Here is a 27969-nt window from a genome sequence, read left to right on the forward strand (position 1 = left end):
CCTTTATTTAAAAGCTTACAAAGCATTATCTCTTTTGCTTGTTAAGTACCTATGGTAATGGGAATAAATCTGTAGGATTTAATGTTTAGCAAAGATTGTCCTCCTGTAAAGAAAGCAAATACTGCAGGTGACATTGTAGAGATATTTTCAGTCAATCAGTAAAAGTAAATTTGTTTAAGATTTTAAGTTTTTTTTGAATAAGGAAACCAATTGTTCATCTGTTATTTTTTTTCCTGTTGATATGGTGCTGTCCATTAAAATTATGAAATTGTTGGAGGGGTTAAAAGTGGTATTTTTTTCCTTATTTAATATAATTTTTAGGGCTGTACTTGGAAAAACCTAAATTTGTAATTTTTATGTAAACTTAAGCTATTCTTTTGAAAGACTGGAATGGTAAGAAAAAAATAACTTTACTCAAAATGTCATAAGGAGGGGTCACTATGAAAAATATATTGAAAGCAAGCTAAAAAATGTTAACATCTAACCATTCTTCCTATATTTGCATATATTTGGACAAAAACACAAGAAAATACATGGATAAATAGAACAGGTAGTACATTAAAAGTCAGTAGGTGGGGATAGCCCCAGGAGTAATTATTTAGGTTTTTACATAGACTTGGGTGTTGGAAGTGATGAATCATTAAATTCTACATCTGAAACTTAATATTACACACTATATGTTAACTAACTGGAATATAAATAAAAACTTGAAACAAAAAAAAAGAGAGAGTTGGGTGTTAGAAAACAATGATTGGCTTAGTTTGTTCTTCATTTTCTAATTAAGGTATAAAATTAGCTTTTTAATTGAGATCTTTCTTCTATAAACTCCCCTCTTAGTTCTGCTTTTGCTGCATCCATAAGTTTTAGTATGTTATATGTTCATTCTTGTTTGTCTCCAGATGTTTTCTCATTTCCCTTTTGACTTCTTTGACTCATCGGTTGTTTAAGACTGTGTTGTTTAGTTTCTGCTTATTTGTGAATTTCCTGGTTTTTCTTCTGTTACTGATTTCTGGTTTTATTCTGTTGTCATTCGAAAAGATACTTGGTATGATTTCAGTCACCTTAAATTTGTTAAGACTTGTTCTGTGACCTGACATGTGATCTCTCCTGGAAAATGTTCTGTTTGTATTTGAGAATAGTATGTACTCTCGTGCTGTTTGAGAGGAATGTTTTGTCTATGTCTGTTAGGCCCCTTTGATCTATAGTGTTGTTCAGGTCCTCTGTTCCCTTGGTGATCTTCCATCTGGGTGTTGGATCCATTGCTGAAAGTTAGGTATTGCAGTCTCCTGCTGTTTATTGCTGTCCGTTTCTCCCTGCAGTTCTGTCCATGTTTGCTTTATACATATAGGTGTTCTGATGTCGGAATGAATGTATTTTTATAATGATTGTATCTCCCTGGTGAATTGACCCTTTTATCATTCTGTAGTGTCCTTCTTTATCTCTTGGACAGTCAATATATGTTAGCATTATTTGAATCTAAGCTCTTGGTGTTAAAGGTAGGCATTCCCGGTACCTTCCTGATCATGCTTTAGCCAAGAAGTCCCTAGATTCTTATTATCTGCTGGCCTGCAGAAGCAGAGCAATGCGTTTGCCTTGTTTGAACTATAATAGCATTACCTGTACTTTAATGGACTTGGAGTCCTCAGCAGCAATTTGTCAGGCACTTTCTTTCACACTTCTTTAACTTTTTTTTTTTTTTCATCATAATCATCATCCAGTGTTTAGGGCACAGCCCTAATTCCTATCCTTACATTCTGATATGTTTTAAAAAAAGATACACACACACACACACACACATTTATTTTATATATTTATATGTTTTAATATATAAATATATATTTATATATATATTTTAAAGAGCTAGAGATAGATATTATGGATTATATTAAATCCACTCATTTTTTTAAAACAAAGCAAACAAACAAAAAGAAAAACTTTGATTTTTTTTTTTTTAACTCCCCCAGGCAATTCGAAGTTTTCAGGTCGCCCTTCACATCTATCCAATGAACCCTGAAATATGGAAAGAAGACCTTTCTTGGGCACGAACACTCCAGGAGCAGCAGAAGGTAGCACAGAAGATTAAAAAGTGTGAAGCATCAGTGGAAGTAACCCATTTCTCACCAAACTCAATTCCTGACTATGACTTTGAAAGTGATGAGATTGTTGCTGTTTGTGCGGCGATTGCTGAGAAACAGAAGACGGTTCCACCGAATAAAACGATGGTTATCGTGTCGGCTTCTGGGGCCGTAGAGACGGCCACTGAGAAGGAAGATGGCGCTATACCACCAGATGGCTCTGTTTTTATCAAAGCCCGATGAAGTAGTGGGAATCCTTTGAATCTGTCTTTTTGATTGCCACTTAAAATTTTAGGCATAGGGACGTTAACTGTGGAGAAACAGAGCAAAACTCCTGTTTGTAAAGTGAGTTTTGCAGATGAGACATATAAAAACGAAATGGTAGAATTACTGTACAGTGTTTGGACTATGCTTTGGTAAGTTGTGATTTAAACTTCTTAAGATTAGAAATCTGAGTACGGTGGCTTTTTAATAAACTTAATGTAATCCAAAAATATAAGCGAATGCATTTTAAAGACACAACTTGAAAAGTGAATTCTCTACTAGTGAATCACTTGATGGCCAGTGTTATTAAAATGCTGACTTGTTGACTTTTGTTTCATGATAAAGGAAGTCGGTGATTTCTTTCCCTCCTTAAGAAATATACTGCTCTTGCTATTTACTCTTCTGTTTTTCTGGTTGCATTAGAGTAAGTCTGTCACAGAGCTTGAATATCTTTGACATTCATTTTGATTCAAAGTTGTCACTTGGTTATATGTGGAATCTTTGAAAGTTTGACTGAAAATGCATGCAAGTGTGTACATTCTAAACATTTTCGAAGTTTCTCTGAATTCTGATTTGTGCTTATATTTTGACTTTAAGATTATTATGAAAATACTAGTTGCCTCCTTCAGTATTAGATATGTAAAATACTGATAAATGTCAGAACGATGGTTTTATTTTTTTAGTTGTTAAAGTGGATAGTGTTCCTTTCCACAGGTAGGTCCTGTTTCAGATGTGCATTTTTAAAAAATGAATGGCTTTTATAGATGTGTCATAACAAATTGTACTACTGTGTTGTCCCAGTCAAAAGCACTTTTTTCTTCTCCTTATTTTAAAAGCTTAAAAGCTCTAAAAATAATTTATCTTTTGCTTATAACTTTCCAGCTAATGGTTTGGAAGTCCTTTTCTAGATAACTTTTTTGCAACTATGCAGTTAATTTACAATTTCAGTTTTAAATAGCTAGATTATATCTTTCTAAAAATAAAAAAGTAAGGATGTTAATGAGTGCCAGTGAATGAATAATTTAGCCACAACATACATAGAAACTGAAACGTGACTATGGTACAATACGTGAGTAGAGAAGGATATATTTAAAGAAATATTTCATTGAAAGGCCACAGTCGTATTCACAAATCAAAACTGTCATTGCTAATGTGAATTACTATTTTTATACTACGTATATTGTAGTACAATTGTATGGACTGCTGGGTACTGTTACTTCTGACACTCAGGAAGCTATTATTGCTGTAAAATTAATTTTACCCTTGTTAGAAATGAAAGTGAGCTATTTTATTTTAAGGAATCTCACCTTAACCTGTTGGAGCATGTGAGGAATGGTCGACATTTTTCTGAGATGATTTTTTTTTTCCTTTTTAAATTTTTATTTAAATTCTAGTTAATTGACATACTGGTTTCAGGAGTAGAATTCAGTGACTCATCACTTACATACAACACCCAGTGCTCATCATCACAAGTGCCCTCCTTAATGCCCATCCCCCATCTAGCCCATCCCCCACCCTCTGAGATGATTTAAAAAATTTTTCCTTTAGTGGAATGCTTACCTCTTTTTTTTCCCGAGTATTGTATTTTCCCCAAAGTTATATCAGAAAGTTAGCTCTGGTTAGAGAGGTTAGTTTTAGAGTAATCCAAAAAGCAAATACTAATTATATTTTATTTCACTGAATAAAGGATATTCTCCCAGGGTAGATACTTGGGCATCTACAGAAGTGAGTATTCACCCTTTGGTATGTTGTTTTGAGTATTGGGTTTTTGTTTGTCATGTAATTTGTGAATAAATAGTTTTTTTCCTGCATTTTAAAGATCTGCCTCTTTGTATTGTTGGCTTTTGAAAAATTAGATTTATTTATTTAATTTCTTTGTTATGTGGGAATAAAATATGTAAAGCACTTTGGATGGTATCTTGCATAGGATGCACTCAGTAAATGTTAGCTGTTTCTATGAAGAACTTGAATTAGTTTGGAGATATTTAACCTCAGTTTCTTCTGATTTTAAGAAGGTAGGAGAACTTTGTAATCTTTATCTGAAAGTGAGGAGTCACTACTTTTGATATTGTAGGACAGATGGTTATCATTTGGGGTTATTCTTGTCATAAAGTCTATCTCAACACTAAAAGAGGCAAGACCCAGGATGGAGGGCGTGTAGCCACAAGATTCTGTTTAAGAACTTAGTGTTTTTCCTGTATTGATATCGGTAGGCCAGATCAGTCTTTTCTTTACTCAGATATAAGACATAAGTTGGAAGACATAAAAATGGAGAGAAAAGGAATAATGAATTATGAAGAAGGAAGGCAGCTCATTTATTCATGCCCCAGAAGATGCTCAGTTAACACTCTTCTATGTGTGAAGAGAAAAATGCATATATCATTTTATAAGATGTGAACTCTGATACACAGACGTTTGCTAAGCTTGTTAACTGCAGTAACAAATACTTTTGAATCTGAAAGAAAAATAGTTGATGCTCATAATAGTGATATAATTAAAGTTGTTTAATATACCCTCTGAAATAACATTAAACAGTATATTGAATATAATTTGTATTATTCTTATTTGAAAATTGTATGGCATAGACACTCATTAGTCAGAACACCACACATCCAGATCATGCCTGGTAGTTTGAGAATCCATGTATTATTCTCTAGACAACAGGCTTTTAGATTATAGAGTGTTTATCTTAAATATGCTAACAAATACTACACAAACATTGAAAAGTCATGCAAGTTATAGATCACAGAACCCAGATTTACTGCAGTTGGGGTCTAGGTACAAAATTTTATGGTAGTAGTCTTAGTGTAAAGAGCTTTTAAATTGATGTTATATGACAGAATTCTAGGGAAGACTAAAAAAGTTTTATCTGAGAAAGCTACAGTTGCCATGATTATAACTGATCACTATAGCGTCTTCAGTTTGAAAATTATGCTTTATGTAATGATGTCAAAAGCTTGTCTTACTGCCTTTCCCAGCAGTAAGAAAATGTTGTTTGTTTGTTTGTTTATATTTCAGACTTTGTGAGTCAGTAGCCTTTCTAAATTGACTCTGGACCAACCATTCTGGAGCTTTGATTTCATGACATACATGTATCTACATGAGTTTTGAGTTGACACAGGAACCATAGTTCCAGGATTATCTTTAAGTCAATTGGAATATTATGTGTTTTTTTCTGAGAGATTTTTATTAAGCCAATGGTGTGTACTTTGTAATTTATGACATTTTAGGATTGAGAAAGTAAGGGTTTGGTTTTTTTAAAGTCGATAATAAAATACAGAAATTTGTAAGTGATTGACTCATTACCAAAGTAAATTAAAATGAAATATGTCACTTTAGTCACTTGCAATTAAATATACCTTCTTGAATGGAAGGGAAGGGGTAGCCCTGTGGCTGGCATACCATGAATTGTGCCTTAATGCATCTTGTATGTGAACTTGCTCTGTGTGCCATGGTGGAAGACAGGTTGAGAAATGTTGATCTACGTTTTGTTGGGAAGGCAGAAGGTAGGGATAGCTTCCTTTCATCCATTAAGCAAGGAATCCTGATCCCTCCCTTCTCTAATCACCCCAACCGCCCTGCAAAAGGTAGTTCAGGATAAAGAACTGGACATGCAAACCTTTCTCCCCTTTCTGGGGATTTGTAATGCTTGCAGAGAGCCTATGTTGTATTCTCTTGCCAGGCACGGCATAAGCTTTGCAGTGAAAGGCTCTCTGCCTCTGCAAGGGGAGCCCTGTGGTTGTACAGGACTGCCCATTCCTTGGTGAGCAGGTCTAATTCTGGGTTAGATACTAGGTGGCCATTATTGGTACAAGCCTAAATTACACCCTTTAACCTACATCCTTCAGCAATAAATTTGATATCTCCATTTACCTGGCTTGGTCTCTCAAATGGCTCAGAAGTCAGGAGGGGACAGGGAGTATTATTTCATAATTCCCTCAAACTCCAACAAAAACTAGTGAAAATTATATTTCAAAGTAAGCATGGGATAAACACCAAATTGGGAATTTTTTCTAACTTCATATATTTTTTAAGTCATGGAAATTCTATTGGAAATGGATAATGTCAATTATAAGACAATATATAAACATTTGTTCAGCATATCCAAAGATATACTCACTGGGAATTGTGAAGGACCCACAGTATTGACCCTAGATTTAATTGGAAGGAAAGAATGTAAAATAAATCATATTCTCTGCCCACCCTGTCAAATTTCTTAAGAGTGTAATTTACATATAATAAAATGCACCCTATAAGTTTACAGTTTGAGGAGTTTTAACAAATGTGAACAACCACACAATCACCGTTACCATCAAGATGTAGAATATTTCCATCACCCAAAAAGTTCTCTAATGCCCATTTGTTGTGAGTTCCCCTCCACCCCAAGAACCAGCATTGTTCAACCACTGATTCCTTTCTGTGACTATAAATTAGATTTGACTCTAATAGAATTTCAAATAAATCATACAATATTTACTCTTGTCGGACACTTTTTGCTCAGCATACTTTTGAAATCCATCCATGTGGAGATTCATCTGTGCTATTGTGTATATCAGCAATAGGTTTTATTTTTATTGCTGAGTATTATTCTGTTGTGTGGTTAAACCACAATTTATAGCTATTCATGTATGTTGATGGGCATCTAGATTGTTGATGAACATCTAAGTTTTGGTCTCTTATGAATAAAGCTGCTATGTGTATATGTTACAGGTCTGTGTGTAGCGATGTGTTTTCATTTCTCTTGGTGAAATACCTGGAGGTAGGATTGTTGAGTCTTATGGTTAAGTGTGTGTGTAACTTTTGATGAAACGGAAACTTCTCCAAAGTATTTGTGCTATTTCGCATTCTGACAAGCAGTGTATGGTTTCAGTTGCTCCATATCCTTGTCAGTGCTTAATATTGTCATTATTTTTCATTTTAACCACTTTGGTGGATGTGTAGTAGATCTCGTTGTGGTTTTAGTATGCCTTTCCCTGATGATGTTAAACATTTTTTCATATGCTTACGTGACATTCGTCTATCTTTTGGGAAGTGCCTGTTCAAATATTTTGCCGATTTTTTATTTGGGTTATCTAATTACTGAGCTGTAAGAGTTTTTCTATATTCTGGATAAAAACTCTATGAGATATTTGCACTGTGAATATTTTGTCCCCATCTACGGTTTGCCTTTTTGTTTTCTTGATGATAACTTTGGAAGAGCAGAATTTCAAAATTTTGATGAAGTCCAATTTACATATATATATATAACATGTATATATATAATGTAAATATATTGAAATATTACATATGTGTGTGTGTATATATATATATATATATTTATGGTTGTGTTTTTTGTGTGCTGAGAAATCTGTGCTTACTCCAAGATCAGAAAGATTTTCTATGTTTTCTTTAGAAGTTTTATAGTTTTAGCTTTTATAATTAGGTCTGTGATCCATTTGAAGTTAATTTTTATGTGTTGTATAAGGTAAAGGTCAAGGTTCATTTAAAAAATTTTTATTTATAATCTCTACACCCAACATGGGGCTCAAACTCATGACCCCGAGATCAAGAGTTGCATGCTCCACTGACCGAGCCAGCCAGGTGCCCTGAGGTTCATTTTTTTTTATGTCCAATTTTTCAAGCACTATTTGTTGAAAAAAACCTGTTCTTTCTTTTGAAATACCTTGGCATCTTGAAAATCAGTTTACTATGTCTTTGCAGGTCTGAGTTCTGTATTCTGCTACACTGATCTATATGTTTATTCTTATACCAATTCCACCCCGTCTTAATTACTGTGGCTTAAAAATTGTAGTCTTAAAAATCAGTGTGGTTTTTCCAATTTTATCCCCCCCAATTGTTTAGCTATTCTAGTTTCTTTGCTCTTCCATATATATTTTTTTCTCTTCTTAAATTTTATTTGTTTTCTTGCCCTTCCATATACATTTTAGAATCAACTTTATCTACAAGTCTGCTGGAATTTTGATTGGAATTGCATCGGATCTACAGATCAGTTTGGGAAGAATTAACTTCTTAACAATGTCATATATTTGAATTCATGATCATGGCATAACTGGCATTGTTCTAGGTCTTTAATGTCTCTTAGTGATGCTGCTTGGTTTTCTGTGAATATCTTGCCCATATGTTTGTCGTTTATCCCTAATTTTCTTTTTCATATTTTTTGATGCTATTACAGGGAATGTTTTTAAAATTTTATTTTCCAATCTGATACTATTACACAGAAATAGAATCCATTTTTTTGTGTATTCACCTTGTAGCCTGCCGCCTTAGTGCTTCATTTATTAGTTGAATTAGCTTTTTGTAGATTCCTTATATTCTATCTATAATAACAAGTCTTTGTGAATAAAGACAGTTTTTGTTCTTCCTTTTCATACCGCATGCCTTTTATTTCCATCTCTTGCCTTACTGCACGGGCTACAACCTCCAGGACAATGTTGAATAGAAGCAGTGAGAATGGACAGTCTTGCCTCATTTATAATCTTTTGGTCTTTCACCGTTAAGTATGATGGCACCTGTAGTTTTTTTAATACATGTCCTTTGTTGAATTGAGGAAGTCCCTGGGCAATTAATTTTGTTAAATGTATTTTCTGCATCTCTCAGAGAAGATCTTATAATTTTTCCTTTATAATGAATTATGTTTATTTTTCAAAGGGCAAATCAACTGCATTTCTGGGATAAACCGTATTTAGTCATGCTGGGTTATCCTTTTTAGATCTTTTTTGATTCAATTTCATAACATTTTTATTAAGGATTTTTATGTCTATGTTTATGAAGAATATCAGTCTGTAGTTTTCTTGTAGTTGTCCAATCAGGTTAATGCTGAGCTCATTTGTAAAAAAGTTGAGTATTTCCATCTACTCTTTTCTCAGTTTCTATAGATTCGGTATTTCTTTCAATAGTGCTTAATAGAACTAGCAAGTGAAGTCATCTAGGCCCTAGTGTTTTCTTCTGGGGAGGGTTTTAAATTATAAGTTCAGTTTTAAAATAGCCACATTGTAGTTCTTGTCAATTACATCACATTGAGTGATAGTATGGTTTGATTAAATTAGGATCCACCAAAAGTCCATTTATTGCATCTGTTGATATGTCTCTTCATTTTTTATTTTTATTTTTTAAAAAGATATTTATTTATTTGAGAGAGAGAGAGAGAGAGAACACATGAGCGGGGTCAGGGTGGCAAGGTCGAGGGGCAGAGGGAGAGGGAGATGCAGATTTGTCGATGATTCAGGAGCCCGACATGGGGCTTGATCCCAGGACCCTGAGCTCATGACCTGAGTTGAAGGCAGACACTTAACCAACAGCCACCCGGGTACCCCATGAACTTGATTTCTTATTATAGATGGGTATGATTTAGCCCTCTTACATTCCCCCCAGTATATTTATTTACCACTTCTGCCTCCATTCCCAGTAAAATTGATTATCATTTTGGCTTCAATCTATATTCATTATTTAATAGGGCTATGTAATTATCACACATAGTTAATCTCACCTCGAATATTATTAGTTTAACTTTTTTGTACTTTGTTGCTCATGGCGTCGATAATTACTTTTGTTGTTGCGTTGTTTTCCATAGATATATGACTAATTTTTCCCTTCATTGTCTAATAGAAATGTAATACTACTCTCAATATTGCCAAACATTAAATAATCTGTCAATTTTTTTTTAAACCTTAGCGAGATCCTAGAACTCCTCTCCTGCCTCAGTCTAGATGTGCGTCCCTGGCCTGCTACAGAGCTGTTGCCTTGAGCTTTTTCATCATGGTTCTGGGAATTCTCTTTGCTTCTCCCTTGCATTGAATCTTGTTTCACCCCTTCTCAAAAAGAAATATTGACCAAATTGTTCAGATTTTAGTGTGTGGACTTGCCATGGTTAAATGTTTTCTGGACATAGGAATGTTTGGCATACTCTTCTTTCTCTCCCATGCTGTGGAATGGGGTAGATGACCTAGAAAGGTAAAGATAGGGTAATGAATGAATGGTAGAGACACTGATATTGATATGAGGATAGGAGGCGCAACTATCTTTCTTTTTTTCCAAAGTGTTTCCAGCCTGCAGCTAAAGCCCCAGGTATGCCCCAGGACCCATGCTAACCAACAGGGTCAAATGTGCTGTTTTTGTTGATTCTCTTTCTCTCTGGTTCCATTCGTTGTGTATCTGGAAAGCCACCTTGCGATCATACCTGCAGTATCTCAGATTCAGGTTTGGAGGTGCTGGGAAAGGCATGTGGTGGGGAGAGCAGTGGAAGAGAGCACACTTCACGGCGTGTTTTGTTCTGAAGCAATCACAAGGACAGCTTCACTGCTATCTGGAAGGAGAGCAAGGCTACTGAACCTTTCATAAGTTGAAACAATATAAAGTGAAGAAGCAATGACAATGAATGTATATGGAAAAAATTTTGAGTTTTCTCAAACCCCCGAAATAACCTCTCTTAGACTTTTTTGATATTGTAGGACACATTTTGCCAACGAACACACAAAAGAACTCCAGATAAAGCACAGATGCTCACGGACACAGTTCAAGCCCTGGCGGCTTGGTGCCGAGAGGCTGAGTGTTGGTTCTGGGGCAGGAAGCTGGGGGACCACTGTCGCTGCCCAGGGCTGTGCTGCCTCTGGAATGGCTCGATGCAAAACCAACACTGAATGCTATTTTTGCTTTTCAACTTTTTGGCAAAAGCAAAAATCTTCTTTGGATTCCTTTGGGTTAGTGAAAACATACTAATGTAGGTCTTTTGCGAGAGTGAAGTGGTGTAATGCAAACCTTGGGAAGGTAGGGATTGCCTGTAGTTTAGGAAAAATGACCATCTCATGTCATGTGGCTATTTCTGCATTAAGATTTAAGGCCAAAGGCATAGCTAACAGTAAATACCACCATGCCTTGGTTTTCCCATGGGCCTTTGTGTTCGTGACGCCAGTAAGAAACCATGGAGAGGGTGGCTGCACTTTGGGAAAGGACTTTTGTATTCCATGGTCTTCTCATCAAAGTACCACTTTAATAGCTGTACCAATCTAACCATCTTTCCTAACACACTTGACATGTTGGTTAGATTGTCTTAAAGATCATAAGATGGAGTTATGATTATCTTTCTCTCCACTGGATCCTATTGGGACCAGGTAGAGTTTAATACCAGCCAGTTAGACAATCAGAATTTTCTTGCATAGAAAGTTTGAAGCTGTAAATGTTCAGGAACAAGTTTCCCACAAGAAACTATCTTCACATCACATAGCTGGTAAGTTTTATAAATAGATGTGGAATGGATGACGAACAATGCTGAAGTTTTTCTTCCTCGGCTGTTCTTTTAATAAACCAGACTTAACAATCAAAAGACATTGTCATGGACTGAATTGTATCTCCTTGAAATTCAGATGGTGAAGCCCTCTCCTTGACCCCATGTAACTGTATTTGGAGGTAGGGCCTTCAAGGAGGTAATTCAGGTCAAACAAGGTCATAAGGGTGGGCCCTAGTCCAGTATGAGTAGTGTCCTTATAACAAAAGAGACATCAGGGAAGCAGGTGTACAAAGAGAAGGCCATGTGACAGCACAGCAGGAAAATGGCCATCTCAAGGCAAGGAGAGAGGCCCTAGGATAAGCCAAGCCTGCCAGCACCTTATCTTAGACCTCCAGCTTCTAGAACTGTGAGAAAATAAATTTCTGCTTGAAGCCCCACAGTCTGTGGTATTTTGTTATGGTAGACTTAGCAAACTAATATGGACATAGAACTCAATTTAAAAATGCACAAAGGATTTGAATAGACATTTCTCTAGAGAAGATATACAAATGCCCAGTAAGCATGTGCAAAGGTTCTCAACATCATTAGTCACTAGGGAAATGCAAATCAAAATCACAGTGAGGTACCACTTCATATCCATTAGGACGGCTAGAACCAAAAAAGACAATAAGAAATATTGATGAGGAAAAGAAATATTGATGAAGATACGGAGAAATCGAAACCCTTGTACATTGCTGGTGGGAATGTAAAATGGTGAAGACACTTGGGAAAAACAGTTTGGCAGTTCCTCAAAAAATTGAACATATAGTTAACATATGACCCAGCAATTTTATTCCCAGGTATATAGAGAATTGAAAACATGTTCACATAAAAACTTGTATACAAATACTACTATCAGAAATACAGAATTTTTTTTAAAAAAAGGGAAATACAGCAGTATTATTCAGCCATAAAAGGGAAATGTAGAACTGATTCATGCTACAACATGGATGAACCTTGAAAATATTATGCTAAGTGAAACAAGCCTGATATTGAAGGCCACATATTGTATGATGCCATTTATGTTCAGAACAGGAGAATCCGTAGAGATAGAGTGGTTGTCATGTGCTAGGGAGAGAGGAGAATGGGGAGTGACTGCTGACGGGCAGGCATGTGGCTTCTTTTTGGGATGATAAGTATGTTCAGGAATCAGCAGTGATGGTTGATTCTGTGAACATACTAAAATATGGGGCAAACTTTATAATACGTGAATTTTATTTTAATTAAAAAAAGAATAAGCCAGAGTCTATATTCTGGATGGTGAACCTCTGAAGTGAAGTATGAGTGAGATTATGCTTTGAGTATTAGTAATACTAACTTGTGAATGAAGCTTAGTTTTTCCTCCATAAACACAGGTGATATATAGTATGTGTAGTATATTATAATATATAGATTTCATTTATATACAAATCTAAGGATTGCCTTATTGTCCATATACATGGGAGAAGAATGAAAGCCTCTTTCACAGGTAAAATATTCCCTGAAAACATTGTTTCTTAGGCTTTGGTTAGCATGGGGAAATGGAACATCTCAGGCTTGGACTAGAAGCTCCTTCTAAGCTATGCCGACCTCAGCTGAGAATCACTGTGCCTTCAGGCTTGTGAAGATGCCAGTCCCGTTTTTCTGACATCATCCAAAAATACCTTTAAAAACTTGCAAATGGCAAATCACAACCTCACTCCTGGGGATTACTCCGAGTATGTACTCATACTGCTACATCAGAGTCACCTAGGAGCTTTTCAGAAGTGTATACACCCCAGACCTACAGAATCAGAAAATCTGTTCTCACAAGCTCTCCGGATGACTCTAGTGCATGATCAAGTTTGAGAAGCACTGATTGAGAGAATTTACAAGTAGGAAGGGCCACAAGCTTATGCTAATTTTTTTGTAATAAATATTTGGGTTCTCCACATGCAGCAAGTTAGGCATAATATCGTCTCCCCGGTACTCTCCTCCACCCATACAAATGTGATTTTGAGTCCACCTTACACCCAGATCTTGGTTTCTCCCCAGTATCATTCGCCATTAAGTGGATCCAAGGCTTTTTCCTGTTGTAACTTTTTTCCTAAAATTGATATCACTTCAAAATAAAACAATTTAAAGATTCCAATTTAAAAGATGTAGACGATGACCTGAAACCCAAAAATCACACAGGTTTTCCAAAACTGATGATACGGAACTCAGACTGAGTGTATTTATTTATTGTAATCTCCAAAATAATTTCAGTTGGTACAACTGCTTCTTAAAACCGTATCACTACCAGGCTCAGAATTTAATTACAACCAAGCAATTCACAAAAACATTTTAAGCAACAAAACATGCTTAGTACTTCCTTGAGAAAGGTCCTTCAAATGTGTACAGCGTCACTGGGTATTACACGAAGCCGCAAGAAGGTTACCCTCATGTGTCCAAGTCCTGCACTCTTTATGTTGTTAAACTCTTACGGCATCTGTGATAACTTCCACATCTCAAAATAAAGGCCTTCATGGTGCAACCTGCCTTCCTCTTAAATTTTAAAGGATACTCTAGATCATTCCTTAGGAAAGTAAAACTATGAACACTTTAAGAGGGAAAACAAGTTGCTTAGACTTCTTTTATATTATACACTTCAATTATGGGTTATTTATTCAGACTTTTTAAAATTCGTTATATTTTTAAAAGTATCAGTGGGGTCAAAAGTAGAAAAAATATTTTAACCAGCAGGTTAGCTTCTTCCGAAATCACAGTTTTCTGGATAAATACATGTAGCATCACTAAAAATTTTTCACTATGTATCACACATAACTTGGAAAGAACTTTAATATTTTGGACTATAATGTTCATGTCTTAAAATAGTATTTTGCTTTATTCCTTTTATAATATTAAACTCTTTCTTTTAAAAATTTATATCTTTTTTTTATAGCTATGAGTCTCACTGTGTATTTTCCACACCTTGGCCTGAACTTGTTTATGAAAAAAATCTAACATCTGCAACTTCAGCTGGTTATACTGGGAAGAAGGGGGTTACCATAATTTTATTATACCTTGTATTAACAATAAACCTTCTCACAGAGAAGAAAATACTTTAAATACCTTAAGTCATATTTACAACAGTAAAATTCACATTTCATGCTTTAGTGAGACACTTAAATCACAAGATAGTCCTCATAGTTTATTGGAATAGAGCCCTTCCATACCTGGCCTTCTGCTGTATGCCAGATATAAAGCTCTGGATGTTATGAAAATAGCAAAACTTATGCCATCCTCCTATCAAGTAGAAAAACTGAGGGTAGATCTTCCCAGCCATCAAGTGGTGACAGAAATCCTGTGTCATAGTGAAGTGAAAACCAATGTGCTTCAGACCCTGGGTCCCCTATGAATCAACTTGACTGGAAAGTGCTAAAGAGCCCAGATGTTCTCTAATGTGAGTTGAAGGACAAACAGCCCTTCTGCGCACAGCGAAACACTTCATTTATGTGTCTATTGCACAGGATTTTATATGCTTCCAGAAATAGCAGAAATAGTGCTGTATTTCTTTCCTTAGCTACTATATACATTTTTCTGATAAGTTCAGTGTTTCATTGGGAAATGTGACTTGCAGAGAGTTCCCCTTGGGGGCAGGCCCAGACCTGCTGCTCCCACTAACCTCGTCCACCAGTAACACACTCTCTGAATCCTGCCCCTGGGAGGAGTCCGAGGTCTCTGATATTCGCAAAGTCCTCAGGGAGGTGGTGTCTGCCTGGGCCGGGCCCGTGCCAGGTACACCGGGAAGCAGATTCCTGCCGCCAAGACCATTTTCACTGAGGTCCGGCATGTACAGGAGGGTCTGAGATGTGCTGCTGATCTCCTTCAGCTCTCGGGAGAGGAAGGAGCGGGAGTGGCCAGACATGGCGGAAGATGTCCTTCTGCTGTCTGAGCAGTGCTGTCCCGAACGGTCTCTGCGGGACCCGCCAATGCGGCAGAAGAGGCACTTGATCTTCTCTATTGCTTTGCTGAGCACTGTCTTCCGCAGAAGGATATAGATCCAGGGGTCCAGGATGGGGTTCACAGCAGCAATTCGGATGGCCTGCAAGTCTGGGTTTTTGCTGATTTCTTGCACCAAACGTGGCTGATATAACTGGTTGATGAACACCCGTACCTGCATAAATGAGATGCCCACATTTAGATTTTGTCATGAATCAACTGGGGAAATAGTTGCATCAGTGTCTAACCTAGTAACGTTAGCTAGCTGCCCACTTTTCTATTAATAAGTGCCGAGTAAGAGCAGCTTACACAATAAGCCTCAGAAAAACCGGTAATTGTGTAATTGCATTTGTTTTGAGTTAGTGTAACTTTAATATTTCTGTAACTATCTTACGAGTATCTTCCTTCAAAGATGGTATACAAAAAATGCAATGTATATATAGGCAACACATGCATAAAGTGTCCTTGAGAAACATTTTATTAACTTTATTTTTGTGAGTGCTTCTAAGTTTTTGCAATTCAAATGAAGTATCTTTCCCCCCACCATAGCCATCGATTTCCCTTATGCCAGTTGCCTTTTAATTTTTTAAATTTTATTACTTTTTCTTAAAGATTTTATTTATTTATTTGCCTGAGAGAGAGCACAAGAAGGCAGAGCAGTGGGCAGAGGGAGAAGCAGAGTCCCTGCTGAGCAGGGTGCCCGATGCAGGGCTCGACCCCAGGAGTCCCTCCAGTTGCCTTTTTATATATGTAAATGAAACTCATTTTGTAAGTCAACCCACCATCCAATCATCACAGAAAAGTCCAGAGATTTCCTTTATTATAGAGTCCAGTAAGAATACACTGGAAACTTTTAAACCACTCTCTGAATCTCCTATCATCCAGTATGACCAGAGAATAGTTTTCATTTTCTCTATAGAGTCTGTTCCCCAGTTATAGTAATCCCCTAGTGGTACCAAGTCTTCCTTCAAACACCTCTTCCAATCTTTTCCCTCGCACTGCATTTCTCACCTGGATTATTGCATCAGCCACCCAAGTAGCTTTCCCACCTCCAATTCCTCTCCTCTCCAATCCATCCTCCAAACTGCCACCAGAGGATTCTGTCTAGAAAGCAGATCTGACTGTGCTGCTCAATTGCTAAACTTTTGGTGGCTCCGGGCTGCTTGCAAACTATAGTTTTGTTCAACAACTGTCACTCGGTGAATCCTTCCTGAAACTCCTGGCAGAATCAGTCCCTCCTGGGTGGCTCAGTCGGTTAAGTGTCTGCCTTCAGCCCAGGTCATGATCTCCTGGTCCTGGGATCGAGTCCCGCCTTGGGCTTGGAGCCTGCTTCTCTCTCTCCCTCTGCCTCCCTGCTTATGCTCTCTCTTTCTCAAATAAATAAAATCTTAAAAAAAAAATCCGTCCCTCCTTTCTGTCTATATAGCATTTGAGCCAGTAAATAGCCAAGTGCTGAGAGCACCTCTGCACAGACCAGTAGGGAAGACAGCTGGTTCTACAGCAGTTTGAGTTATTTATGGCAAAAGGCATGTCTGCCAGCCCACCACAGGATGGGTAGGCATAAATGAAGGGAACACAAGGAGACCCTAACAACCTGTTTGCCATTTTGGAGTCTTATTTTTGGCAGTTCACAAATTTTGCTCTTATCCTAATCACTTAGTTACTCATATTCTTTCACGCATTTCATCATTTAAGAGTAGGCACTTATTGTGTGTTAGGCATTGCGGTAAGTCTGGCCACAAAAAGTTGCATTAAATACCACAAACTTCTTGAAGGCAGAGTAACCTACAGTGCAGAAGACAGGAAGGAGAACCAGCTGTGACTGCAAAGTGATTAAATGAAGCGGGAGAAGACTCTAAGGGGGCACGACTAATCCAGATCAGGAGGGGAGAGCGTGAGAGGGCCCCTCCTGCAGGAGGAGGGAGCTTGCCTGGAGTTTTTGATGGATGAGGGGGAGTTTGCTAAATTTAGAAGGAAGGACATAGCATTTCAAATAGAGGTAATTCCATGTGTAAAGTCATGGAAGAATGAAATAATATGCCAACTTCAAATGATTTAATGAAGAAAGCATGAATTTATATAAACTTAAGGATGACTACATTTTACTCCTTAGAGGAAAAAGCACTTGCTAAATGTACACTCTTAAATTTACTTATATTAATTTTTTTTAGATTTTATTTATTTGACAGAACGAGAGCGAGAGAGAGTACAAGCAGGGAGAACAGCAGAAGGAGAGGGAGAAGCAGATTCTCTGCTGAGCAGGGAGCCCAATGTGGGGCTCGATCCTGGGACCCAGGGATCATGACCTGAGCTGAAGGCAGTCACTCAACCGACTGAGCAACCCAGGTGCCCCTTAAATTTACTCTTAGAGTATTATTGTCTAAATCTTACTTCTAATTCCACCAGGATTTTTATAGAAAGATCTCACCTCACATAAAAAGTGGTTTTAAGATAACTGATCTCTGTCTTTAGCAATTATTTAGTAATTATCACTTGCCTTTGGTAATTATTTTAAGTTACAGAGAAGAGTGGAGTCTCAGCCAAGGAGGATGCATAAAAACCATAAAAAGGAGAAGGAACTCACAAAAGCAGAGCTGGAGCCATTTAACTAGGGGCAAATATCTCTAACTTTAACAAGACTTGAGGACATTGCTACTTTACCATACAGTATAATAATTAATACTCCTGGTATATCAATCACTATGAAACAGAAGAGATATTTTAGAAAGATTTAGAACAGTTTAGATAAGCTTAAAATGAAGGAAATAAATCTGCAAAACTCAACTCATGAGAAACTTGTTTCTAGAGGAAGCTAGATCAGTGAGGTGTAACCATACTTCTATTTCTTCCTTAGTGGGAATTCAGACCTTGATCAGCTCAGGTCCATAGTCCTTTTCTAAGAAGTTATTGTTTTTCATTTGGGGGGTTATTTTGTTGTTATTCATTTGGTTTTTTGTTTGTTTGTTTTTGGTTGCAAAACCTGAGCTAAACTTATTTCGGCAGTAAAACCTGAACTGAACTAGATAGGCTATTTGCAGTTTATTTATACTACTGAGTGTAAGTATTCCTGTGATTTGCTTCAGAGATATCGTCCCAATTACATATTATACAGTATATTACTAAAGTGGTTTTCTAAAAGCCAAGAAATTCTGAATTCTAAAACACCTCTGGCCCTAAATGTTTTGGATAAGGGATTATGATCCTGTAAATCTCACAGAATAAAATAAAATGGTCAAATGGCTCTCACTAGCATGAAATTAATACCTTGATCTCTGGAAGATAGCTAAATCAAAGGTGAGCTAGGATAACAGAAGTATATGATGTCTTAAAAGACTTTCAGAAACTGCTTGGATAAGTGATACTAACAAGACAAAGCAGGATTGATTGTCTATCTTTATAAAAAAATAGTGAAAAAAAGCATTTTGGTTTCTTCTTACCATAATCTTTTTTGAGGCACTGAGCTGTGTTTGGTCTACAGGCCTTTTCTTAGATGAAGTGTTGCCAAGACCTGAAGGTTTTGAGGAACTTATCAAGCCACCCTGTCGGTGGCTGATTCTGGTCTGGGCCCCAGATCTCCTGATGAATCCCATGTTGTTTTTTCTGTTCTACAGGCTGGCTGGCTTTCTGTTTAAGAATTATTTCCTGACAATGGAATCACTGGTACAAAGCATGAGGTTAATATATTACTCACATCACCTACTGTGTTCCTAAGGGTAAAAGAAATAGTGGACTTAAATGTGTTAGTATCAGGCCTTCCCTGTGCATAGCCTTTAGGAAAAAAACCTAGGCAGGGTCTGTGAGAACTTGAGACTTATAGCCTCTAGGTGGCGGTGTTGCTCCACCTGGGAGTTTTTGCTCCACAGGCCCTCCCTAAGCAGCAGTTCGCCCGGCCATCTCTAAGACCCTCTTTCAGAGCAGAATCTTGGTGAAGTCTGAACTTTGCATTTCTGAGGTTTTTAACATTGAAATCTTTTGTTGCTGGTTGCCTCTCCCACCCCTACCTCAAAAGAAACAGGATTAGTTCTGAAAGGAGGAAAATTTTTGAATGGTTGTAATGGATATAAAAGGAATGAAATCTGTAGCTATTTACAGGAATGTACTAGGAGTTAGCATTTTATTTTAAAATTTCTATGACGTTTTAGAAAAGCCAGAGAGTTGTAAAAAATTAATAATTGGGCTTTCGTAAGCGAAGGTGATGAGAGGCAAGGAAAGCATCACATCAATCTGTGTCTCACTTCATCCACGGCCCTAGTTGATTTTGACTCGTGTCCAAGGGAATGAAGGAAGCCCTATTTAGAGTTCCATGGGCATATGTGTGTGTGTGTGTGTGTGTGTGTGTGTGTGCAAGCTTACAATTAATATAAGCCACTGAGCCTGGTTACTTAATGTCATTTTAGCAAAGAGGAGCCCATAAGGTAGCAATAAAGACGAATATGAAAAGCAACATTTCAAGTTCAGATAAAAACATTCGCAAAAGTTGGTCAAATTGTTTGAAAAAAAACAAATCAAGACAAACCAGTTTTCCTTTGCAGTGTGTTCTCATTGGAGATTGACTTGAGGTGGAGAAAAAGACAAAAATGAACAAAAGCTCCATGCACTCCATAATGTTTTAAAGTCTAGCAATCTCTGCCTCACTTTAAAGGCTACTTGGTTTGCTCTCCCCAAAGCAGCAGGGATAGGAATATCCACAGCAGTGTTCAATGTCATGTGGGGAGGAGAAAGCGCTTTTCTGGAATTCCTGTCCAACAGGAATGCTTCACAAATAAACATGTTCAGGCAGTTTTCAGTGCTGGAAGAGTGTGATAAAACAGAACCTCTGCATTGGGGGAAAAAGACACCTTAAAACACTTCATTGGATACAAACAACATATATACTCTCTTGCAATTTTAAAAGCGAATCTATTTTTTAGGAGCTGCAGATTTGTGCGTGTGGTTTATCTTTAACATTGGCAGACATTACCGTCTTCTAAAGTGCTTGAAGATGACTAGAGCTTAGGACTCAGGAGCACTGGAGCATAACTTGGGAGAAAATATGATAAATTCAAAACAAGGTGTGAGGACAGGAGAGCTATAAGTGACGCTGTATGTTGTAAAGGTACACACACACGCTCTGAATCAAACAAACCCGGTTCAAGTCCTGGCTCTGCTCCTTCTAATTCATGTGCAGATGATGAAAGTGCTTCGTATATAATGCCTGGCACACAACATATATGCCTGCTGTCCTTGCTTTCTTGGTAACCCATACATGGAAGTTTGGCTACTGTGGAATATAGGAATAATTTCAAAACCATAGCTTAGAAGTAGCTTCGGGGTGTAAAGGATTTGGTATCAAAAACATGTACTTCCTATGTAAGAAAAACCAGTTAGCAGGGAATGTCTAATTGAAAAAGCATGTTGAAATTTTGATGAGACTGATTTAGTCACTGACTGTCAAAGTACAAATGCTTTCCAATAAATGACAAGATCCTAGAGCGGGATTTGTGTGTGCTATGTGTTCTGTTCCAAGAACATAAATGGAATTATGTGTGTGTGCTGTTATCTAACTGCCCTGTGAAGAATCCAAAATTGACACAGCTGTTACTAGAAATTCTTCCCACTTTTTTTTTAATGACCAAAAAAAAAAAAAAATCTTTAAGTAAAGGAGAGTGGAAAGACTTCTTGCCCATGTGATGGTGTAAGAGTGCTCCGTTCTCCTTCCCTCTGGATCAGTAACTAGCCATTTACTCCAGGCAAATTACTTAATCTCTACACGTCTGTCTCCACATTGAAAATATATTTCTGAAGTTGTGTTTTGTTTTTTTTTCTCTACTTGAACTTTCAATATTCTAATGGGAGATTACAAGAATCACTTCGTCTCTGGGGGGAAAAAATCTTGTTAGTAGATGTTCCATAAAACGGAGCCTTGGCAGGTCAGCAAAAGCATGGTGTAAAAGTCCATGAGACCGGATGCCCTCCAGCCCCCCAGCAAATTGCAGAAGGATAGAAATTCCTCATGTGCCTTTGAGAAGACTGAGGAACGAGTGAAAATATTGGCTAGCCCTGCTTTCTTCACAAGTCAGACAAGATGCCGGAGGTGGGAATCCCTTTCATGGGCTACTCTGCAGTGTTCAAGGTTCCAGCACTAACTTGGTCTGCAATTCCATGCTTATGACTAAAACACCGCTTTCAGGAACTGCTATGTTTTTAACTTAGCCAAATTTATTTGAAAAAATAATCAAACCCTTCAGGTTCTGCTGTACGAGTACTCGAATTTATGGCATTGCTCTTATGCCTTTAACTGATTTGTACTCATCTGAAATTCCATCAGATGACTCCACTTCCAGTTTGCTTCCGGTAAACAAAAGTCTATCTTTTTCCAGTTTTCCTCTGCTCTAATAAATCTCTCTTGATTGAATGCTGGTGTAGGCTTTACAGAGACAACTGGTTTATAGTAAACAACCAAATAAACACTCACAGGAAGCTATTTTCCTAAAGATCAATGTTTTACTTGTCCAAAGCAGAAGATGAATCAAACTGGCCATTCTACCCCTAACAGAGATGAATCCTTGTTATTTCAGAGTAAGAAGAAAGAAAGTAAGAGAAGGAAGTAAGCGGTAAATTTGACCTCGGCTTGCCTATGCAAGGGAGAAAATGCCTTTTCAAATCCTACAGCGTTCACTGTTCAGTTTCGAGGCAAAAGATTTGATTTTAATTGTTATCTCGACATTAGTAACTGTAAAATTGGGCACCAGAAGTTGATCTAGCTCTAGTATTTAACACTGGGACCTTAGGAGGCTGTCTTGTTTGCATATTTCTGAAGAATTCAATCCCTTTTACATTTATCTTAAGTGTAGACTCTTTCATTTGTTCAGCTTTTTGTGGTTTAAAAAAACCAGAGACTGATTTTAAATGGAATAGGCAAAATGACAAGAACCACCTTCCCACCAAATCTTGTCATGTAATGTTCCTTGTCAAATGTACTTATGAACCTTCTCTGTTCATTTTAGAAAATTTCTCAAGTTTAGCAGAGTTTCTTATATCCATGATTAATTTCCCAAGCTTTCTCAAATTTCCATTCCAAGCTCTATGTATGAGACGTGTTTTGGATAACAAATTAAAATTTACTTTTTTTCTATGAAACTCAGTATCAAGTGCCCTCTAAGAGCCACTGTAGTTTTTCTTCCCTGGTGTCCAAAAGACAAAATTCGGCTGCTTGTTAACCTTATACAATGTGTCAAGCTTTCTGAAACTCCAAGGAAACTCTATTTGCTCTATTAGCCTTTCGGAAGCATTTTAAGTGTTTTGAAAGGTTTGATTTTCCTCAAATAGGATTAGCAACTAACTTGATTTGATAAAGGTAAAAAAGGTGCTTCATTAGTTTCCTTGGAACTGAAGATAGGTCCAACTGCTTTAAATGTCAGCGTTCAGAAACTTTAAACTTAAATTACAATCTGAGTATGAGAAACATTAAAATACAAGAAAGTCGTAAAAGTAATAAGCCAAGGAAGACTATAGTTATGGGTAAATTCCCCTTTTAACTCTTCCAGTAACAGCCAAACTGTGGGTGGGTGGGTAGTATAATGACCTCCTTGATTATCATTAATTTACAACTAAATTGATTCTGAAATTAGAGTCCGGTAGCCAGAACTAAAGGCTAAACACTGAAGCTACTATTACTTGTATGATTCCTTATTACTTACAAAGGCACATGACTACTTTACTATGATTACTTTTTAGCTGAGCCAGTTTCAATTTTCAGAGTAAAATTACTTAGTATCTACTGTACGTTACTGACTTTATATAATAGTGGATAGTATTTGTTAGTTAAAATGTGGCTAATTTGCAGACTACAAGTATAGCTCCTATAGTGTCTTACCTCTAGCTTCTCAAGTAACTTCAAAGGCTTTGTGATAAATGGCCCCATACCACAGGGGCAGGTCCACTTCAGCCCATAAAATGAATGAAGTTTTTTATGCCTCTCTAGATGCTCCAAGAAAACAATTCATCTGTCACTGTGCAATCAATCATCAACAGCTTCATATGCTTACCTTCATATTTTAGAAGTATGTGCATGTTGCTGAACTAGATGTAATGCTAGTTCCTTAAAGTGGATGTTCTTCTGTACATAACAGCCCCTCACTTTGTCATTTACTGTTCTGTAAAACTTAAGGCTCAGCCGGAGAAAGGAGCCCTAGCAGGAGCAGGGTTGTTTCTTCCAAAATCTCACGGTATTCTGAGTTGCCATTACAGACAGTAAAATATATTTATGTGGCTCAAGTGTGACTTAACTCGGTAAATTATACTGGATCCTGGAATGGTTTAAAGGCCCTTCTGGCCAATTATATTTATTTCTGTTTATACAAATTGTCAAGAAGCTACTGTATGCTGGCTCTCAGCCACATCTAAGTTCCTTTCATTTACACTCACTTTTATCACAGATATAATATTTTTATATGAAAGATCCCTGGACCATATTAATAAGAGAAAGAAAGGAAGAATAGCTCATTACATTTATTTTCTCTTGTTCCCAATCAGCAGAAGAAAGAAAAGTCCTCTCTTTTTGAGTTGGTAGTTTAGAATTTCTAGAAATACAGTGTTTTGAGAGATGGAAAAACTCAGAATCTGTTGCTTTCAAGAGGAACTCTGGAGAAGGTGTTATGTGCATGAGCCGATCAGTTTCTGGTGCATTCTGGTTTAATGATAGGCAAAGTAGAGAAGTAGGTGTGTTTTCAGCCTTTCTGCTTGTAACATTTTAAAAGCTAATCCGAAGGCAATTTTAAAGAAGGCGGTGTCCTAAAAGTGAAGTGTGCCAAAACTCAAATGCACACACTGTACGAAGGCCAAAATTAGAAATGTTCTAGGAGTGAGACATGATGTAATATTATGTGTTTGGAGTCAGGTGGGTCTGAGGTTCATCACAAGCTGCAGAGTTTTGGCTTGGCAGTAACTAGATCACCATCTCTAAAGCCTCCTTTCTTTAGAATGGCACTGTACCTCTCACAGTTGTTGAGAATGCAAATTCAGTAACCCGTGTACATCAGCCGGCCCTTCATAGGCCCCTTGAGAATCCTGGCTTTCCTGGTTCCAAGAAAGAATGAAGGAACCTAACTCTGGGCTGTGCCCTAGTAGGAAATGTGACCCCCACCTGCAGTGCACACAGCACAGTAAAGAGCAGGGAATCTAGCCTGACAGTGTAGGTCCGCTAGATTATTTTAAGCAAGTCACGCCCTGTGTCATGTGAGGGTGTCAGACTAGACCAAAACGCATCCAATCTCTCTAGCTCTAAACTGCCACATAATCTACCAAAACAAACAAACAAACCAAAAGGAAAAAAACTCCGTGCACAAATCAAAGCACCAAACACCCACTGCCCTAAGGAATGGTGTTTAACAAAGAGATCACCACCCCGGAGGTTTCGGGCTTCTGCGGTTCACTGTGGAGGACTTAAGTCACACTACAGCGGTTTCCCCTCCACATCTGACAGAGTGGCAGGTGTTCTCGGAAGCCTCAAGGCCAATGTCAGGCAGCAAGGGGTAGGGGCTGTCCCGGGAGAGAAAGGAAACCAGGCTTTCGGAGAAAGAAACTCGGGGGCCTAGGAGAAAAGCACCTGCTACATCTCACTGGGGAGGTTGGCCTGCTCTGTGAGAAGCCGAGTGTGGAAAGCCCAGCCTGGACCTGGAGGACAAGTTCACCGTCAAGGCACGAGAGGGAAGAGAGGAAGCGGTAGACGGAGGAGGGAGGTGGATGCGGGGAAAGGGCCCAGAAGGGCCGCCTTCCCGGGAGGCCACTCACCACGAGCGGGATGGAGCAGATAAGCACCACCAAGGAGGTGGCGATGAGTAAGATGACCATCTGGATCTCGGCGCCCGCTATTCCGCGGAAACTCCGGCGGCGGCGAAAGTCGCTGAGGCGCGGCAGAACGGGGGAGGCGGCGGTCGGGTTGCTCCGGCAGGGGGCCCAGGGCACCGCGACTGGGCCCGCCGCGTGGTGCTGCTCGGTGCCCAGCGAGGTGCGGCGCATGAACTGGCGGTGCATGCGGAGCAGCGCACCGCACACCAGCACATTGCAGAGCACGGTGGCGAGAATGAGGAAGGAGCTGAAGCCCGCGTACATGTAGGAGAAGGCGGCGTGCGCCGTCACGTTGGTGGTCCAGTCAATGAAGCACCAGGTGTCCGGGTACTGCAGCCGCGAGCTGCCCAGGCCCATGTTGGGCAGCGCGCAGAAGAGCACGTTGGATGCATAGACCGCGACGAGCGTGAGGCCGGCCAGCCGCTTGTCCACGTAGTGGCTGTAGAAGTAGGCGTGGTTGATGGCCAGGTAGCGCTCGATACTCATGGCACAGATGATGCTGAGGCCGGACAGGCTGAAGAAGAGCAGGATGAAGGTGCTGTACTCGCAGAGTGCTTCGCCTCCGGGCCACTGGCCCTTCATGTACGTGGCGATGGTCACCGGGCTCACCAGCAACGTGCCCAGCAGGTCGGTGACGGCCAGCCCGCACACCAACGTATAGAAGGTCGTCTCCTTCTGCTCTTTGCGCGACTTGCACAGCACCACGATGGCCACCAGGTTGCCCACTACCCCGAAGATGAACATCACCGCCGGGATGGTCACCGGGCTGTTCGGACGGTCAGGGGTAGAGGAGGCGGACGCATTGACCCCAGGAGTGGACATGGTGGTGACCCTCGGTACGCAGCCTTGGAGTTCGAGGCTGGGTCTGGGGATGGTAGGAAAGACAAAGGCCCGGTGAGGGGAAATGACCACTTGCAAGGTGTCAGACCCGCGCCCAAGAAACAATATTCTGATGAGACGAGAGGAACAACTGGATCCTGCATCGTGGATTGTAGCCACTGACCACCTTCGGCTACCGAAATCGCCAGGCTCCGGATACTTCCTGCCAGAAGCACCCACTCTCCTGCCATTGGTAATTTGTCAGTTGATACTGCCATTCTCTCCTCCTCCCCCAGCCCTAACTCTCTCCACTGCCAAGATGAACAAGACCTATCTCTAGGGATAAGTGAGTGGTTCGCTCTTATTCCCGACAGATTCTGAGTCAATAAAATCCTCACTCAAAACAAGTTACGGAAGGCAATTTGGAAAGCGCACTCGCTCCTCCCGGGCTCCGGTCGAGGAGCGCCCGCCCACCGCTCTCGGCCCAGTGCCCCCAAACCCTCATCCTACCTGTGGGAGCCGCGGCGATGGGGGCCGCGGAGGACCCCAGGGTCAAGACTCAGACGTCCACCACACGCCTCCAACCTGCCCTCGGTCTCGCCCGCTCAGTGTGGAGCTTGCCAAGCCTTTGTCTTCTCAGAACCGGGTCTCTGTGGCTGCCAATTTTCCGGAACTGGGGTCAGAATGGCAAGCTTTCGAACACTTGGGAGAGCCAGAAGGGTAGCGGGATGGGTCAATTCAACCTGATCTTGGATTCTTTCTTTCTTTCTTCTTTTTTTCTTCCGTACCTTCAAAGACGGGACCAAACTTTGAGGAGCCCGCAGGTCCGGTCCCCCGGCGGACAGCGCGCAGGTGTGGGGCCGCGCGCGCAGGTGGCACGGAGCCTCAGTCCCGGATTCGGGCCGCGGTCCTCCTCAGCCCTGGGCAGCACGGGCGGCTATCGGGGCTGGCGGCTGACACTGAGGGTGCTTCCGACGCCCCAGGGGCGGTTTGTGGTCCGCTCGGCCTGAGGTTCTGACCTGGGATCTTTCATCTTTTTCCTCCTGGCTGCAGGGTTTCGAGCTCCGCTCTCGCCCTTCCAGCCTCTGTACAAACTTTTCTCCTGCTCCAAGTTTCCCTGGCGGAGGCGGGGCCACACAGTGCGCGGCCCGGAAGCCCATTGGCCGGCCGGGAAGGGGGTGGGGCGTGTGTTCCGTTCTCTGCGCCGCGAGGCCGCGCGCCGGGCTAGGAGGCGGGGCTTCGAGCTGCGTGCGAGGGCCGGCTCCCCGCGGCTTGCCCCGCCTCCTCGGGGCTGGGGTCGCGAAGACCCGGGCGCGCGCCTCAGGCTAATGTTCCGAGTGCCGCCGTCGGCGGGGACCTTGGGAGGCGCTGGTGCTCTTAGCCACTACGAACTCGGCTTCCAGAGGGGGCTAACTCTGAAACCAGCATCTCTTCTCCCCCATTGCCTCCGGCTCCGAGTGAGCTATTTCTCGCACCTTCTGCACGTGGATCTCAACACCTGGGCGCTGGGAAGGGAGGTCGACTGCTTTAGAACTCCACCTTAGAGCGGCCCAGGTGTGTGTGTGCGCGCGCGGCCCCGGGGGAGGTAGGGTGGAGAGATGCGGTGCGCGCGCGCGGCTCCGTGTTCGAAGTCGGGAGAGCGGTCACCGGACCGGGCGGGTGGATGGGCGGGCGCGTGCCAGGTTTGGGCTGGGGAAACAACGAAGAATCTATCCTTCGAAAGTAATTACAGTCCATCCAGGAAAGTAGTTGGTTGGCAGTGCCCAGGCTGTGGGCTTC

General features: G+C 40.0%; 2 protein-coding genes across 5 annotated transcripts in view; one reads left to right on the forward strand and one right to left on the reverse strand.

Annotated features, from left to right (window-relative positions):
* TTC33 (tetratricopeptide repeat domain 33) overlaps positions 1-4157 on the forward strand; it is a 30409-nt gene extending 26252 nt beyond the window's left edge. For all 4 annotated transcript variants that reach the window (XM_025867357.2, XM_025867359.2, XM_025867361.2 and 1 more), the window contains exon 5: positions 1965-4157. In XM_025867357.2, coding sequence (XP_025723142.1) covers positions 1965-2318 — 354 coding nt within the window. In that variant the 3' untranslated portion in view covers positions 2319-4157. The remainder of the gene's footprint in view (positions 1-1964) is intronic.
* A 9616-nt stretch (positions 4158-13773) lies between these two features.
* PTGER4 (prostaglandin E receptor 4) lies at positions 13774-27279 on the reverse strand. Its single transcript, XM_025867363.2, has 3 exons — positions 26701-27279; positions 25315-26236; positions 13774-15718 (listed from the first exon to the last, which is right to left on the reverse strand). The coding sequence occupies exons 2-3, from the start codon at positions 26191-26193 to the stop codon at positions 15128-15130; spliced, it is 1470 nt and encodes a 489-aa protein (XP_025723148.1). The 5' UTR covers positions 26194-26236; positions 26701-27279; the 3' UTR covers positions 13774-15127.
* Between the last annotated feature and the right edge of the window lie 690 nt (positions 27280-27969).

This window comes from Callorhinus ursinus, unplaced genomic scaffold (assembly GCF_003265705.2).
Source record: "Callorhinus ursinus isolate GAN/ISIS: 27379988/994484 unplaced genomic scaffold, GSC_fseal_2.0 scaffold3, whole genome shotgun sequence".
NCBI lineage: Eukaryota > Metazoa > Chordata > Mammalia > Carnivora > Otariidae > Callorhinus > Callorhinus ursinus.

Bases quoted from the DNA above. Each gene is read 5' to 3' on its own strand.
- PTGER4 (XM_025867363.2), bottom strand. From the start codon at position 26,193: ATGTCCACTCCTGGGGTCAATGCGTCCGCCTCCTCTACCCCTGACCGT. The intron at 15,719-25,314 runs GTGAGTGGCCTC...TCATTTATGCAG, and splicing joins TCTGCTCCATCCCGCTCGTG to GTACGGGTGTTCATCAACCA.